The 18375-nt window shown below is 32.3% G+C and overlaps 3 protein-coding genes across 4 annotated transcripts; 2 read left to right on the forward strand and 1 right to left on the reverse strand.

The window, feature by feature from the left end:
* Nucleotides 1-101: 101 nt before the first annotated feature.
* LOC109805355 (Protein kinase superfamily protein) lies at nucleotides 102-5832 on the reverse strand. 2 transcript variants are annotated; one of them, XM_020367407.3, is made up of 5 exons: nucleotides 5511-5832; nucleotides 2074-3428; nucleotides 1797-1977; nucleotides 986-1439; nucleotides 102-726 (listed from the first exon to the last, which is right to left on the reverse strand). In XM_020367407.3, exons 1-5 carry the CDS (start codon nucleotides 5765-5767, stop codon nucleotides 382-384), a joined length of 2592 nt encoding a protein of 863 aa, XP_020222996.1. In that variant the 5' UTR covers nucleotides 5768-5832; the 3' UTR covers nucleotides 102-381. The 2 variants fall into 2 exon arrangements, with proteins under 2 accessions (XP_020222996.1, XP_020223006.1); XM_020367417.3 differs by having other exon boundaries at nucleotides 2074-3476; nucleotides 5511-5650.
* Nucleotides 5833-8734: 2902 nt separating this feature from the next.
* LOC109805693 (uncharacterized) lies at nucleotides 8735-13548 on the forward strand. The gene is made up of 4 exons (XM_020367871.3): nucleotides 8735-9037; nucleotides 9278-9430; nucleotides 11811-11876; nucleotides 12843-13548. The coding sequence occupies exons 1-4, from the start codon at nucleotides 8915-8917 to the stop codon at nucleotides 13509-13511; spliced, it is 1011 nt and encodes a 336-aa protein (XP_020223460.1). The 5' UTR covers nucleotides 8735-8914; the 3' UTR covers nucleotides 13512-13548.
* A 2802-nt stretch (nucleotides 13549-16350) lies between these two features.
* MAKR6 (membrane-associated kinase regulator) lies at nucleotides 16351-17828 on the forward strand. The gene is made up of 2 exons (XM_020354826.3): nucleotides 16351-17595; nucleotides 17702-17828. Exons 1-2 carry the CDS (start codon nucleotides 16941-16943, stop codon nucleotides 17713-17715), a joined length of 669 nt encoding a protein of 222 aa, XP_020210415.1. The 5' UTR covers nucleotides 16351-16940; the 3' UTR covers nucleotides 17716-17828.
* Nucleotides 17829-18375: the final 547 nt, after the last annotated feature.

Genomic DNA, 18375 nt, shown 5'->3' on the forward strand with positions numbered 1-18375 from the left:
TATTGGCCAATATTGGTTTCAGCAAAAAAAAAAAAGTTGGCTACATTTAATAGTTTTTTATTGAGCTAATGAAGACACCACATGATAGTAGGCTTCATGTATACCAAATGAGAATCATGTGACTATATCACACTCATTTAATTCCATAAGGACTGGTCTTTATGTTATATGGCAATTCCAATAATTGTAATTCTTACTACAATCGCATGTGTAGTTTTACGAGTAAAAATAATGTTACAATTGTGAAGTCTTGTAAACCTTCCACGATTTTCCCCTTAATGATATAATTTTCAGATCGCACGAAAAGGCAAATTTCTTAGCCTGTGGAGGCATCAAACACTTACAAGGTCAGACCAAAATTTTTGTGTTACAGTTTAAACACTATCTTGGAGACATTGTGGAATTGCTACATGTGGCATGAGATGTAAGATGGCTGGTATTAGTGAATGAACTGAACTGGTTATACTCTCTTTTCATGGCTTTGTATACATGGTCTAAGCCTTCCTCAATTAACTCTAGTACAGTTTGCGGCATTGGAGGCATGTTAATGTCGATTGAATCTTCCAGCATCCTTACCACTTCCCCCATGGTTGGTCGCATGGAAACCTCATCTTGGATGCACCAAAATGCAACTTTCAGAGCTCTTATTAACTCTTCTTCATCAATTGCCCCATTTAATCTTCTATCTGCCAATTTAATTAGTGACACTGACCCATTTGTCATCTCCTACAAAAACCAAACATTATATGATAAATATTTATCAAGTGGCTAGATATCTCAAGTTGACAATATATCAAATGTGCCTAGAAGGAGTGAAGAAGTAACTTCTGTTTACCAAAGAGGTTCTTTTCTTTTGCTAACTTCTCTCAATATGACAATTTTGATTGAATGAAAATGTAAAAACTCTTTGTACTAACAATGCATAGACTATTTTCTCATAATAATAATAATAATAATAATAATAATAACTAGTATCTAAGTATACCTTGTAAGCCCAACCAGGGTAAAAGAAGTCCTCAGCACCAAATGACATGTCAAGATTTCTCCTACCACCAATGATCTCTAAAAGAAGCATCCCATAGCTGTAAACATCAGCTTTTACAGTTATAGGGCGATTACTAACCCATTCTGGTGCCAAATAACCTCTAGTGCCTCTGACCATTGTTACCACATGAGAGTGCTCCCTTCCCATCAATTTGGCCAGTCCAAAATCAGATACTTTAGGACAAAAGTTTTCATCTACCAATATATTTTCCGGTTTGATGTCACAATGTATTATCCGATCCCTACACTGCTCATGAAAGTATGCAATCCCTTGTGCAGTAGCTATGGCTATGTTGAAACGAGTTGTCCAATCTAGCAATCTATTTCTCCCTTGATATGAAGGGAAGATCCATTTATCCAAGGATCCATTCTTCATGAACTCATAAACCAGAAGCCTGCCAAACAAATATTTGTTAAAGTCAATTAAACCACTAAAAATTGTGAAATTATCCTTGTTATGACTTTTAAGTTAGCTATTATAAAGTTAATAAATTTATCATATATAACAGTTTATAATTAGATGATAGTGTAAAAGAACTTTATGGAATCAATGCATGTATTATTATTCTTTATAAGTGAAGGTCTTATGGGCAGCTAAAAGTAAATCCAAGCAAGATATCCACTTGAATCTTGATAACTAAAAATGCCAGTTCCAAGTCACATGCCCCAAAAGATGTTATTTGATAAGCAACTCATATTTTAAGATGTTCAGAAAAAATATCATAAAATAGATTGTCAAGAACAGTGCATACCTGTGTGATCCCTCTGAGCAATAGCCGCACAGGCGAACCAAATTCATATGATGCATTGAGCCAATTGTGTTTACTTCAGTGATGAATTCCTTCTCTCCATGAGGGAAAACCCTGTCAAGTTTCTTCACTGCCACTAGGGTACCATCTCCCAGGCTTCCTTTATACACACTCCCAAATCCACCTGCAAAACATGCACAATAAGCAACAGTTCACACAAAATCAAAACACTGCTTGCAACTTCTCCTTTGCCATTACATCAAATATAGAACACACTAACCTGTCCCTAGCAGCTGTGAAAAGTTGCATGTCCTAATTTGCAAATCTCGGTAGGTGAAATTCATTGGAGCACCGGATAAGATCAAGGAACTCTCCATCTCCCTTTTCAAAGTTCTTTTTCTGTGAACATTGTAGTACAGTAATAAACACAGCAAAACAATGAGAACTACCATGCTCAAAACAGTAGGAATAATCACAGCCTTTTCCTTTGCACTGCCCATTCCATCTGAAGAACTATTAGACCCTCCTGCATGGCCTTCTGGAATCCATGACCCAGCTCTGACCTTCACAAACAAAGTTGAGCTAGTATCCTCAAAACCACCAAAACTCAAGCTCCTCAACACCCAACAATAAGGTCTCTCCTCATTTAGCCCATAAACAGAAGCCACACAATCACAATCTAACAAGCAAGCATCACCACATTTTGACACATTTGAAATATCACTATAGTTAGCTATTACTGAAAATTCAGAAAAATAATAGTTGGTTTGCTGCACAGTTGAAATTCTAAACTGTGATGTCAGGTTTTCATGCTTGCCATTGCATTTTCCAACAAGAGAAGAATTCTCATAGCACTGGCCATCCCTGCCAACTTTAGAAGTTCCTGGCAAGCAAGTGCAAGAGGCTTTTGTCTTGCTTCTATCCAAATTACAAACCCCATTGCCACAAATTCCAGCAATGTCACATGGATTTGAAACTGCAGCCCACTGTGGCACCCACTGCCATGAACCATTCACCTCATCCCATCGATACAACCGCAGATTGCCATTATTTTCAAGTGTTAGTCTCCTTAGAACAGTTAATGGTGCAGATTGATGAACTGCAGAAGACAAGCCTGCATCATCACCATCATTCTTATACACATAAACTGCTCCATCAGATGAGTCTCCATACACAATTCCAAAGCTCCCAGCTTGGTCTAAAACTGCTATAACTTCCCCAGTCACATTGGAGATGTCAGGGCCTTGCCAATAGGAATAGTTGGAGTAAGATTCATCTGAGGCTTGGAAAGTCTCAGGGAGGTTGTAAGTGAGAGCAAGGCTCAGGGAAGTAGGCTGTTGAAGCATTTTGAGAGCATAGTAGCCACCGTGAGAGGAAGACTTTGATGAAGTTAGTTCTGAAGACACTTTTAGAAGCTGGTTTGGGAGGAGAGTGTCAGAAGGTTGAGAAAAACTCTGCCACACAGTGTGGTTGTTGGTGTTTTGGAGAATGAAGTTGCCAGATTCTGACATGACTGCTAATTGCACATCAGCACCTGAGGTGTTCGAGGTCCATGCTGTGATGTCTCCATCCATGAGAACAAGGTTGCCAGTGGTTTCTAGCTCCAGTGTTGCATCTTGAGATACAGGAGTGTCTCTATTTGGATTGAGATCAAAGAAAATGAAACATGTTGGCACTCATAACCTGCAAAAGCTTTTGTAAAGACTAGAGACTAGATGGGGATATGATTCATGACTTTCTCTTTGTTTAAGTCAAAAACCAGAACTAACCATCTAATCTGCTCTTTATTGATGTTCTCCTTAACCATGAAATTATGTAAGGTGACTGGGAAAGATTACATTGTCCTTAAAATGAAAAGCAGTACTTCGTGTTTCCATATTTAAATTTCTAATGGCAAATCCAAATATGAAAACTAGCCCGGATGATATTCTAACAGTATGATGAATGACAATTGCCAACAGGAAGCGCTACTGATTTAAGAGATTCAAAATTTCAAATAAGGATAATTAGGCATGTCACTAATTTATCCTTAATATTATTTTACTCACCAAGAAAAAAAAAATATGTTTACATAATTTAAATTACTTTATAATATTTGTAGTTTCGTTAGAATTTTAAATGAAGGGTTACTTGAAAGAATTTATTTACGCTTGTAAAATTGACTTGTGATTTTCTTAGAAGTTTTTTTTAAACCCATTTCAATAAATTTATAATTATACTTATCAATAAGTTTTTTATTTAAGAAAAGTTTATTGAAAATGTGCTTAATTAAATTGCTTATACAAATATATCATAAAAGGTTTTAACAAGATTCTATATTTATTAAAAAATATATAATAATTAGATTCCTAACAGCTAACGACATGTTTGAAATTTTTCTAATGGATTAAGTAATTTTTACCTTTTTTATTTCTAGACTATTATCGTATGAGTTTAATTTGTATACACTAACAGTGTAAAAAAATACAATTTGACATTGTCAACAACAAATAAAAAATTATGATTGTTATACTTTTAAAATAATTATTGTAAAAATCAGTCAAATTATATATATATATATATATATATATATATATATATATGATAGTTCATGATTGATGTTTCATATTTTAAATATTTGACTATTAAAGTTTTAGAATTAGCAAGGGCATAATTAAAGCTTACTTATACTATAACTATATTTATTAGAAAGTATAAGTATAAAAACACAAAGTTAAAAACTTCTAAACTATGAAATATTTAAAATGTAATAAAGCTATGAGAGTATACAAAATAATTTAACCTCTATATTATATAACCACAGGTACAATATTGTTTGACTCTCCCTATATGTAACGTTTTACTTTTGATCCCTCGCAATGCACTATCTTTAAAAGAAAAAAGATAATCTTTATTTTACGTGTTGTCTCTAGGATTCAAAGGCATAAAACAGTTAAATATTTTGGATAAACCAATTTTAAAATGAACTTATTGTTAAACTTAGACTTACATGTGTCAAAAGTGAGCTTTTAAAGGATGGTTCACCATGAGTTGATATTTTAAATGAGTTAGTTATTTATTTTCTTATTTTGATTTGACTCAGGTCATAGGTTGATAGGTTAAGTAAATTGATTTACTACGATTTTTTTTATAAAAAAAAATTACATGATTTTATTTTTAATAAATAAAGTGTTATAATTATTTTCTTTTATAAAACTAAATTTGTCATTCATTCAAATAGAAATACAAAAAAAATATCGATCAAAATTTTAAATGATAACTACATCAAACATAAATATAATTTTTCTATTGTAGTGAGCTAAACAAGTCATTTCAACTTACTTTAGCTCAAACTAATTTAGCTTACAAGTTAAGTGAATCAAGATAGAATTTAACTAAAATTTGTACATTTTTTTTTTAATATGACTTGACTCAGATCCATGATAAGTATGATTGACCATCTGAATTGAGCTCACTTTGAGACCTCAGTTAAATCTAATAACTAAGAATGAAATTCATCTCTAAATTTTAATTTTCTTGAGCTTTTCTTTAAATTTAACCACAAAATATACATCCTCGTTTACAAACTGAATGAAATTCATTTTTCCAAATACTTTCGCTTGCATAATTTGCTTTTGACAAACATTCATTGCATTTGCATGCATATATTAATCAGTTCACTTAAAAAGTAGATGATGATGATAATACAAACACAAATGAAAAGGATGATATGAATACCTATTGGGTGACCAAACTAAAGTTCGATCTCCTGTAAGCTGTGCAAACCAAATGCCAATCACAAACAATCGATTATCAGTCTCTGCTGGAGTGAACCCCAAAGCAAACGTGCCATTCTCAGAAACCCATGCTTGGGCCTTGCTAGCCAATAACCTTGAGCCCAACACAATCTGGCCCGAAATGCAGTTACTAAGACAACATAAGCCCGCAGCAAGAATGACCCAATAACAAGGAAAGGAGGAAGCAGCATTTGCCATGGCAAGTTCTTACACTTGCATGCTATAGAGTAATATATTATTATTGAAAGAATAACAAAGCTTACAAAATGGTATGGCATAGTGTTATATATATGGTTACAACAACGGGGGAGTGTAGTGTTCCACTCGAAGAAGAAAGACACGGAAATTGAACACGTGGTAAGTGGTGGTTGAACTACAAACTTTGAAAAAAGTTGCTTAATGTGTGGTCGGTAAATAAGATATGATTAGATATGATGGCATGGATTCATTTCTTTGTTGTCTTCTAATAGGGCTTCAGCTCTGTGCATGACCGAAAGACCAAAGGCCTAGACAATATTGACACGTAGTTGTTGAAAAATAATAATTTGCAACAACTTGTTGCAAGATGATGCTGAATGTGTTTCATGTTTCACACTAAGAAAAAAGCTTGTACTCACCAGTACTGAAGGATGGTGACTTTTCAGACTATATCTAATAGTAATTTGTTTATGGGTTCTTAAATAAGTTTACGAATAAGTTTTTATGCAATTTTATTTAAAGAATATTAATAATACACTAATATTAGGAAGAAGGAGTACTAATTAGAACTTTAAGAATATTGGTTAAAGAAGATTTTTATCACAAACTACTTTATGTATCTATTTCGACTATTTACACTAAATTAAACGAACAGTAATATATGACAAAAAAAAATAGTCAAAATTTTAGAAGTTTTGATAGGTTTATTAATGGTTGATGAATAAGATAAAATGATTGTTAACCGTTAATGTCAACGAGCGTGATAACTTATCACTTGTCCTGTGAATCTACAAGAGAAATGTTGTTAATAGCATTATCTATAGGTGGTCCAGCTTAACAGGTGTTGCACCGTGAACCAAAATTTCTATAATTAGCTACCCAAAATAACTCGCATTTATTGTTAATCACTCTCTAATATTTAACTTCGATTACTTTTTATCATTTATTTTATGTATACTTTTTAAATAAAATATACGAAGACATAGAATATCTTTTGTACTATAGTGAATCACAATGAGTATCATTTTTAATTTGCTGTGTGATATTTACTTATTTAGCTTTGTACAGTTACTTTATAAATAATAATTAAAATTGTTAATCAACAAACATAAATAAATTAGTAGGTTAATTTTGTTTTAATTTTTCATTTACATTATTTAATTTTTAAAAATTTTAATTCTCTTTCTCCATCAAATTTTATTAACTCTGGTATCAATTTAGATAGAAATATAATATTGAACATTTTTTCAAAATTATAAAATTAAATAAAAAAAATTTAAAATAAAAAGATCAAATTAAACATTTTGAAAATAAGGAAACAAAATTGAATAATAATCTATCTAATAAATGTAATATTTCCTTATATTTAGATAAATTTGAATTTAATTCTACCCACTTAAAATTTTCTTTTATTAGATAATTTCCCTTTTATTTATTTCAAATACTTAATTTGTTGTTTGTTATGATCTTGTTAATGTAATTAAGTTTGTTATTAATAAATTATTTTTTATTTTAATGATATTAATATTTCAAAAAAATATTTCTATAATAAATAAGTATTTTTGGTTTTCTACTCTTTATGTTCTGTCTTACTCATTTTCTTTTCTAAAATAAGAAGAAAATATCTTTGAGTAGACTCACCATTTTTTATTTTCTTTTGCCTACCAAATAAGGAAAAATATTTTGATAAATGTGTATTCTTTCAAATTTATTATTAAAATATTTAATTTTCTTATTTTTTTTAATTTATTAGACATAGAGTCGTAGTTGTAGATATTACCATATTCTTATATTGACTGACTTAATGTAAAGGAATTAATAATTATATCTTCCTATCAAATAAAAAAAAAAGACACTAGTAACATTAATGAAATATATAAAAGAATCAAATCAAATATTTTTAAAATTAAATAATCGAATTGTGTATTTCTAAAATAAAAAGACTGAATTAAATAATAATTGACAAAATAATTTATACCGATGTGTAATATTTAAGTTTCTTTATGTATCTTAAACTTATTTAAGATCAAATAAAAATAATAACAAAATGATTTTTTTAGTTTCCCCAGTTTTATTTTTGTTGATTTTGGATTGGTTTGTCCAATTTTTACCGGTTCTGATACGAGATATTATTTTTTTTTTTTTTTTTTTTTTATGTTAATAGAGCGATCGTTACATTGATTTTCAGTCAAATGGATAGAATTTAATGGTTTAATCTAATTTTTAAAATAATAATTATACATTTTTTTTCTAACTTTTAAACAATTAAATACCCTAAAAAATCATCTCACTTTCATTTTTTTTTTATAACTTTCCATTCTTTCACTTTTTTTATTTATATTTCCTCCATAAATCAAACAAAGTATAAGGATTGGGTTCAAATATCACCTTTAATACTTTGTTAATTGTTGTCTGATTGTTGCTGCATGCCACATCTCTCATCCCACCTTAGCTAATAGTCACCTACACATCAACAAAACCGGTTAAGAGACCTGGTGATACTAAAATTGTAATTAAATCTTTAATCAAAATTAAGATAATTATAACAATGTTATTGTTAAAGTGTTTTTAATTAAATGAACTTTTTTTTTACAGCAATTATATGAACTTAGTTATTTATCTGAGCCTTATATTTAAATTGAACAGTGAATTACTTGAAATGGATTTTTTTTCTCTTATGATAATGGCTATGGGGTGCTAAGTGCGTACTAATCTTTAATTAAGAATCTATTCATGTACAATGAAAATGTGTTTCTGATTAATGCAAGAAAGTTGCACCAAAAGAAAAAAGGTAACAAAAATGTTAATGATATAGTATGCAACATCAATCAACCCACCCTTCAGAAGCGGCCACGTCCTAATAAGATGTGGATATTATATAACCATGTGCTCTCGCCCATGATGTCATAATTATTAACGTTAATTTATTTCTAAGGTTTAGGGTAAGAAAAATTGAAGAAAAAAAAAAACCAAAGGTTAATTCACGGTTTAGAAATGATATTATTAGCAGAACCCAGTGGCACTGGAGGTGTGTTGGTTTCATTGGTGGGAGTGGAAGCTCCAATCCAATGGCAATTTTTGTCTGTCTGTAATGCATAGAGAAACAATCAACTCTGTTCATCAATTTTCAGTGTTCCACTGCCATCAATGTCCACCACCATTTCTTCCCTTCCCTTCTCCCTCTCTCTTCGCTCCAACTATAGGGTTTCCCTTTTCAACCCACCCTCCTATCCTGTTCCATTCCAATCATCCGTCACCTTTCCTACAAAAGTAAGTTTGATTTTTAACATGTTTTGTTAAAAAGCTATTATTTTTATTAATATTTAATCTAATGGGTCAATTGGGAAGTGTTTTTTTTAATTAATTAATATTTTTAAGAGATTTAATTTAATAATTGGATTGATGTGTTAAATGGGTAGTTGGTATGTGAAGTTAGTTTGCAGGGCTTATTCAGTTTTTTTTTTTGTTTTTTATTTTATTGTTCTGACCTGAATCATGTATCCATTCTAGAAATGGAGGTTTTTATGTTTTAGGCATGAAAATGTTTCATCAGAAACTAATGCTTCTGAGCTAAAAGAAGATAAATTGTCAGAAGATTTGGTGAAGCTTAAAGGTGACCAGTCCAAAGACCTGAAAAAAGATTGGCTTGCAATTATTCATACGGTACTTCTCTCATTTCTTTTTTCTGGCTATTCAGTGCAAACAAGGAACTTTTTCATTTGCTATATCTTGGTGCCTGCCTTTTGCTTTAAAGATGTGAACTTGTGAAGTTTTGGTTCTTAGTAAGTGTTGATTTATTAAATTCTCTATACCCTGCTCATGTCTTGATTGTGTTAATCTTGTTTTTAATGTGAGCAACTGCATGAACCTATTGCCACCGTTCTAATTGTGAGAGTAAACTGTAAAAGCCCCTTACCAATTTAACTTCCATCTAATGGATGAAGTGTGTCTACATATATTGTGAATTGTGTCATTGAGTAAAGCAGGATAAACCCTCTTAAATGCTATCTTGTTTTAAAATCATGGTTTTAAGTTGTAGTTGTCATTGTGATTACTTTATGATTATGTTAGGCCCTCCTGTCCTGTGCTAGACCATGGTGCATTGGCACCATGTGATAAATATGAGTAAGGAGAGAAGAGGGATTTGTTTGGGTTATAACAAACTTGTTTACATGGTAAAAAGTGTGGGAAACAAAGTAATAAATTTAGACGCCGTGTGGGATTTAAGCAAAGAGAGGGGCGCGAGAGAGGTAGGCAATTCAGTGGGGATTTGGGACAGGTTTCAGTTCTTTCAAATGACCTGTGGTAACTTTTAATCTTTGTCTGGAGTCCTAGAGGTCCGTCTTTACTATATGAAGTGTATTTTCTTAAATAAATTAAAGACCCTATCGTTGCGAAAATTGCAGACAACTAAGGTTGATGTGATCACAATTGTAGTTGTGTTGACCACCAAAACTACAACATTGCAATTGCAACTGTTGTTGAAGACTAGAATTTAAAACCATTTCTCTCATACTATTCTTATATAATTGTTTTTAACTTTTAAGTGAACCTTTTTGCTTACTTTATCCTTCAACTTGTTCTCTATTTACCTTTTTATCTTCACATTATCAATATCTTATCTCAGTTGTAAGTAAACAAGGAAAAATGATTAAATTGTTTTTTCAAGTAAATTTGCATTCTATTCCCTGACACTGAGTATTGGTCACTTTATTTTCTAACAAAATTCTTATGTTAGTCCTTGATTTTACAAAGTGACATTCACTTTTATCCCTTTTCATGCAAAATGATGGTATAAAATGAAGTGAAAAAAGACTAAAATGAATTACTTTTAGCAAAGTCAGGGACTAAAGTAACTGAGAATTACAAACTTAGGGACTAGATTGAAGGTTTATTGCAATCTAAGGGACTAAAATGGGGATTTACTCTTGTTTTTTCCTATTTTCTTTTTCTGTGATGTTCTTGATAAAACAAAACTTTGTCCTCGTTATGTGAGGATTATTGTAAGTACTAACCAAGTGGGTAGGCTGAGTAAACTATTTTTTACAACATGATCTTAATAATTGATCAATCTGATTTCATAACTTCCATCAAACGTGTCAGGTGAAAATCTTGTATGAAGATCCATAAGCTATTTGACATTTCAACTATTTTCTCCCATAAAAATGGTTGGGTATGTTAGTTCAATGAAATGAGTGAGGTCCATAACCCAGTAGCTCTTAAATTTAAAGTTCCAGTAGCAAATGTTCTTAGCTTTCTATTACAATTGTTCATCATCTTCTTAAGCGTTTCTCATTGGATGTGTCTACTGATTCACCTACCAACTTATCCTCCAATCTTTTTGAAAGAGATGGAATTTTCCCCTTTGGTAATTAATGATGATAGGATCTACAATTAATTTGGATGTATTTTCAACCATTAGATTAAAACCAAATCAAGGACATACATTTTGTAAGTATCATATAGGTTGTGTCTTGATATGTTTTTTAGCCAACATGAATCATTTGATATCATTATGGTTCTTCCAATTGATTTGCATTCTCTGGAAAGAAATTCTAACATCATCAAACTATCAAGCATTAATATGCTTTTAATTCTTCACCATTTGTCTGTAAATAGGTATTTAAACACTTAGACTGCTAGGGGCCTCTGAGCCAATCAGCCAAATGGTGAAGTGGATCAGATTTTGGATATGAGGCAAATAAGCTTTCCACTTGAAAAGTATATTCTAGAACAAGGAAAAGGACTGACTGGGATGGGAGTTAGTGATGTTGCAAGTATGAGGACTGGGGAGAGAAGGATTGGTCAGTGAGTAGTGGGTTTATAGGGGAGGTAAGTAGTATTGTTCTGTTGGAACAGTGAAGTTATCTTCCTGTAGGAACTTACCCTCTGGCTATTCTCTTAGGTTTCTTGATAGTAAGAGTAGTTGTTCAGTTCTTTATTAATCAATCTTTTCTGTCTCTATCATTCTCTAGATCTCTATCATAGACAATTCAAACATCTTTAGGGAGTCTAAAGTAAAAGTATTGTTTTAATATTTCAGGTCATAACTGTCATTCATGGTGTGGAACCCTGGACAGTGCCTTGGACAGCAAAGACCATTGTTCAGGTAAAGTGTATTTTTTCTTAACATTTTGATACTAGTAGCAATGTTATTGATGCTTAGAGTATGTTGTACTCTAGATTAAGGATTCCATTCCTCTCTCCTTACCTTAGGAATTTTTTTCCCCAATTTTTAGTATGAAAAGGCACGAAATGACCATGCCATTAAATTCAACATGACTAAGAATGTTCATTGCTTTTTCTTTTGGGGTGAATGAGGATTCTCAGTTGCCGAGAGTGCAATAATTTTATTGCTTGACAACTTTAACCCAATTTCATTTATGCAAAATGATACAAGTTATTCCTTGGTATGCAAATAATAATTTATGGTTAAAAATGATATTATATTAGTCTCAGTATTAAAAATTGCTGCAAAATTAATAAACTAGTCTTATATTTTAAAATTAGTATAGAATCTTTTCACCTGTTGCTACTTTACCATCTTCATTTGGAAAGCACAGCCTAGAGTTAAAGGAAATATTTGGCCACGCCTAAAATATTTACATCCTCTTTTTTTATGTTAAGTGGAACAAATGTAAAATTATTTCTTAAACAATTATAATAGTTTGTTTTTATGAGTCATTGATGTTATTTGATAACAATTCTGATCCTATTCCATGTATCAAATGTAAAATATCCTATGAAATCATGATGCTACCAAGCATAGAATAGGACTGATTACTTCAATCTCATTCTTTATTCTGGTTTCGCATTCTGCAAAATTTCATTCTCTGTATCAAACTTGCTCTAAGATTTTAGTGTCAGAAAACTTTCATTTCATTTCTAAAAGTTGGATAGTTATTGTAATATTTCTATTGATTTGATAGTAATGTTATTCTTTATAATCCACTTCAATTAAGAACTCTTAAAATGGATGAAATTGACAAATATTCAGAAACTATACAGTCTATTTGATTGGTCTCTTTCTTAGTATCATCATATTTAGAAGAACAAACTAAGTTGGGTTCTGCAGGTTATGCTCCTCTGGATTGCCTCATTTTGGTTTGTAGGATCTTGGATAGTGCCATTTTTAGCATACACAGCTGGGTTTAGAAAGGAATCTCTTACATACAGAGGGCATGCATTGTACAGCCTCTTGACTGATGTTGCAGAAGGAGTGGTTGGCATAGCAATTCTTCGTCATTGTCTAGCAAAGTTTCGACCTCTTCCATCTGACTGGTTCAAATTTGAACTTAAGGGGAAGTGGCAGTTTGATGTTGGTTTAGGCTGCCTTATGTTCCCGCTTATCAATCAGCTATCACAAATGAACCTAAATTTGTTACCTGTTCTTCAATATACTCCGGTTACTGTCTCAAGTGTAGAGCAATCAATTGTAGCGCGAGACCCTGTGGCAATGGCCCTCTATGCGGTGGTAGTCTCAGTTTGTGCCCCAATATGGGAGGAGATTGTCTTCCGTGGTTTCCTTCTCCCATCTTTAACCAAGTACATGCCTGTATGGTGTGCAATCTTAGTTAGCTCAATGGCTTTTGCCTTAGCACATTTTAACATTCAGAGGATGATACCACTAGTATTTCTTGGCATGGTGATGGGTACTGTTTTTGTACGATCTAGGAACCTCTTGCCATCAATGTTGTTGCATAGTTTGTGGAATGTTTTTGTATTTCTGGATCTCATGAAATAAAAAAAATATAAAAAAAAAAAAAAAGAGTTTATGACTACTTTCTTACTTTTGGCATTCTTCTGAGTTCTGACTGTTTTCCACTCACTGTCATCCAAATTGAGGTGCACTTATTATGCCTTGACCAAGATTTTATATAAATTTTCACTTTTCAATGCTACACATGAAGAGTTAAAACCGGAAAGGGTAGGGTGGAGTTGCGCTACTTTTGACAATATTTAAACACTCTTGCCTCAGTTGTAATATTATTGACGATGCTAATAAATGTTTGTTGTAACCCCGTTAGTAGAGCCTCACATAAAGTGCATTTTTTTTCCCCATTTGTGATCCATGTTATGTTTCAATTTCAACCCATTCTCACATCCAAACACACCATAAACAACTAATTGTTGCATCAGTGGCGTGTGTGATATATCTGTGATGGAGAATCCAAAAACAACTAATTTTTGTGTCAGTGACGTGTGTGATATCACTGTGAATGATAATCCAAACACACAGTAAGTGTGTTTGGAGACACCATTTTGATTACAAATTTAATATTGATATCACTGTGAATGAGAATCCAAACCAAACACATTGGGAGTGTGTTTGGAAACACCATCTTGATTACAAGTCTAGTTATTTTTTTCACGTCAAAAACGCAAAAACTATTCTCTGTAGCGTTGACCTTGATGAGGATTGAGCACTAGTAAACGTGTTTCTGAACATGCAGCAGTATGTTTGACAATTCTTCACCGAAATTAAGGATCTTGAAAATTTGAACATTCAATGCCTACTGTAATGTAATTCCAAGATAAAAATATTTCACAAGTGGTATTCTCTGAAATGTAATGAAGGATAAGTGAAAATGAAATGCAGAGTTTACTTTATTTAATACAGAATCCAATAATATATTGATTGCCTCTCCCAACCTTAACATCCTTACAAGCTGGCCCCAGAGCGGCACTTAATGACAAATAGTTATAGAATGAGTGCATGTGGTTTGCCTAATGCCTATACCCACATTTTACCTGCTGCTGAGCTGGTTGTCATGATACTATACTCCCTTGTGAATTTTATCTGCAACTATGTTCTTGTACATAAATGTTAACTTTTTTTTATATCAAAAATCACTTAATACTTTGGGTCCTTCCTGCTGCATGAATGGTGCAACATTCTTTTCAGAATTAGACTGCATTAATGAGTGTTGTATTTACTAGTAAATACTTATTGTCTTAAATGGGGACATAAGGGAGGGGACCAATTGGTTTCAAGTCACTTACTATCCTGGCTTAGTAGCTTTTGTCCCAGGAACCTTTGTTCATGTTTGCTTTATCCGACAACTCATGGGACCCTTGTCTGCTATTTTAGAATTCCATAAAATTGCTTATCAGAACCAGTTTGCTCGTTTTGGATGAAAACGACGTATCTTTCTTTAACATTTAAACCTAAGAAGATTTGTGTGCAGCTCCACTCAGGCTGCTAGTGGATAAAAAGCCTGAAAATTTTCCTTACCCCATGAGAACCTCAGGATATTTGTTCTGTGAGAATTCAAATTTGTGTTGAACTCATTGATGGACAACAATGATGCTACATATGCCGACTGATAATGTTATCAATTTGTGACTTCCTTTAAGAAGAGAGTGTAATGTAGTGCTTTGCCAGCATCTTAAATCATTTTTTGCATGTCATTTCATTTGAGTTTTTTTTTTTTTTTTTTTTAATTATCTTAATCAAAAATTTTAATTTAGGAGTAATTGTACTTTTAGTCTATTCACATCACACACATATATATATATAGAGAGAGAAATTAATGAAACATAAAATAAAAAGTTTTGAAATAAAAAGAAAATGTCAAAATATCAATAAATTTGAAATAGAAGTAACTTTTTGCGGTGACTTTCCCTTGAAGTAATTGATACAATTATATACAATAAATTTGAACTTAAGAAGCATTAAGCGCGTGCATTAACTGACACAAAATATTTCAGCTTAATTAATGATCTCAAGTTCAAATCCTTTCTAATTAAGTTGGAATAACCTATTAATCCAAATGCTCGGTTATATTATATTTTTTCTATTATTCATTCTATTTATTATTATTATTATTATTATTATTATTATTATTATTATAACATTACCATTATTTTCTTTTGTGCATTGTTTTTCAACTGATATCAACTATTTCTTATAAGCTATCGTGATCCTTTCTTTTTCTTATCACGTGTAAGAAAAGATACGATTTAAAATCAAAATTCTACTTTTTATTTGGAAAGATTTACCGACACTCACCTTTTAAAAAGCTTTCAGTTATTATTGGCAGACAATTTGTCCTGCTGGTAAAGATTTACCACTGGAATAGCTCAGTGGCTTGGCTTGCTTTAATAACAATTTCTTGTTAGATATATTTAGTATAGTATTCTTTATGCTTAATTTCTTGAATAAGAGTCTAGTCTAATTTGGTTGTTGAAAACCATTACATGATGCTAAAACACTAGAATACCATGGTACGCTGCTTTTTCTCTTCATGAAACAATAATGTTGTCCAAGAGTATCTCGTGCATATAATAATCAATAATGGTCCAATAAAATGTGCAACATATCGATGCCATTTAGGTTGCATGCACACAATAAGTATAGTACGATGGGATATTTTATAATTTAGGTTTAGCCTGGTGTTGCAGGTGTGCAGCAGTTAGAATGTAATATCAGACTGATGAAATCACCTTTCCATAGTAGTCATATCCATCCAAATAATATTATTACAGGTACAGAACTAGAAGACAATAACAAAACACAGAAAACTCAAGTATAATCAATAACATTGTACATATTGTTCTAGACATTGATTTATAACATAACCATTGAGGATTTAAACTAGTTATGTAATTAGCTAAGATTCCCCTGATTACTTTTGAGTTTTAATTAACTAAACAAAATAACCTTAAAGGATACATTCTAAAACATTGAAAAGTGTAGTTCTGCTTAATTTTCTTGGATTCCTGTTATAGCAACATTAGAATACTATATGCATGACCCTCCTGGATTTTCTTGAATGTGATTTGTTATTGAGACTGTAAGTCCAGAAACAAACCAACCCCTTTATGAAAGTTTTAATGCAATAAATGATTAAAAAGAAAAGGTGAGGCTAACTACTGATGAAACAGGACATTATGGGTCTATGGGTGGGGTCACATTACTGTTTCTTTTTCTTCCTTTCTCATTTCCAATTATTAAAATTCATTGTCTCTTGCCAGACAGCCACATGACTAATTCTTGGACAGAGATGATATATTAAGGGGTGTGTGTGTATGTATATGTATACATATAAGTCAAAAGATATGCTGCAAAAGAAGAGTGTCTGCCTTTGCTAGCTCTAGCCCACCTTGTATCCCCTTCTCTTAAATTGTCAATTCTTCCCAAGATTCCTTCTATACCTTGAGAGTAGAAGCCATGGAAACTTCCCAACCTCTTTCTATTGAAAGCTTCTCATACAGTTGGTTAGTGAACCTGAGGCCATCACTAGAAAGCCTAGATAACTCCCTAAGAACTTCCCTTGATGCATCTGATGAAGCTTCCTTCATTGAGATGGACCCAAGAATGACACCCTCTAAAAGATTCTTTATGAACTCACAGGACTCCAAATTTGACTTCCCAATTTCACAGTCCCCTCTCAATCTTGTCCATGCAGATGAGCTCTTTTCCAATGGCTACCTCATGCCACTTTTTGTTGAATCATTGCAAATGGAAGAGTATGAGTCCTCAGACTCCAACACAAGCCTAGTATCATCTTCACATGCACCAAAGAGTGAGGCTCCTACAGGCCCTTCTAGATGCCTTTCCTTGAAAAGGTGCAGAACATTGTCAAGGAGAGTATTTCATAAGTACATGGATTTCTTGAGGCCTTTGTATAGAAGGCTGAGGGGTCACAAATCAAGTACTGAAAGTGTTGCTAAAAGGGCTGAGGCTGTGAAGAATAGGAGATACTATTCAGACACATCACCCCGGATTAGTGTAGCCTTTTCTGCTGATGATTGGCGCTACTCTTGTGATTCTGAAAGCTCAATATACGAGGCAGTTCTTCATTGCAAAAGATCCATTGGAAATGGTAAGTGCAAGTTCAGCATATAGATATCAATTGAGCATAGCTTTTCCCTTCATAGAATTCGGTAAAACTTTGGAGTTCTAACATTTTAATACTTTGTTTATGGCAGAGAGAATGAGTTAAGAAAGCTGCAAAAGGGGAAGGAGAAGATGAAGATAAATGAGAAGGGATTAAATTTGATCCACTGTCACTGTAAAACCTTTATACCAAGGAAAAAGATAGCACTTTATTGTTGTTGCTAAGCTTTTGTGGAAGTTTTTAACCATCTTTTCAGTAGGTGCATTTGATGGTTCACTAATAGTACACGTCAGTAGATTCAAATTAAATTAAAAAGAAAAAAGAAAAAAGAGAAAAATGGAAGAGAAAGAATAATAGTCACATGTGACTGTGAGATGAATATGCATGAAGCCAAATTATCATCAGCCACTCATCCTGTCCCTATTCTCCTCTGCCTAAATGATAAAGGAATGTCATAGGGAAATGAGATGTGGTTAGTCATTAGTCAAGCTTTTTGCACTCAAATTGTGGGGAAAAAAAAGAAAAAAAGAATCTGCTTCCCTATTTTAGTAAAATAAAACTTCTTTCAATAATTTTGGAATTAGAAACGTGTGCTAAATTATGTATATATGATGCCGATCAGTTTATATATCCTTCTCTACACTGTTCTTGTTCATTCTATGAATACAATCTATCATAGCATGGAAGAGGACTTTCTTTTATCAGCTGCATATGAATTAAAGGAAAAGGAGAAAACAATCGATTTTCTAGTAAATTAAGAAAGGT

This window comes from Cajanus cajan, chromosome 7 (assembly GCF_000230855.2).
Source record: "Cajanus cajan strain Asha chromosome 7, NIPB_CcT2T_4, whole genome shotgun sequence".
NCBI lineage: Eukaryota > Viridiplantae > Streptophyta > Magnoliopsida > Fabales > Fabaceae > Cajanus > Cajanus cajan.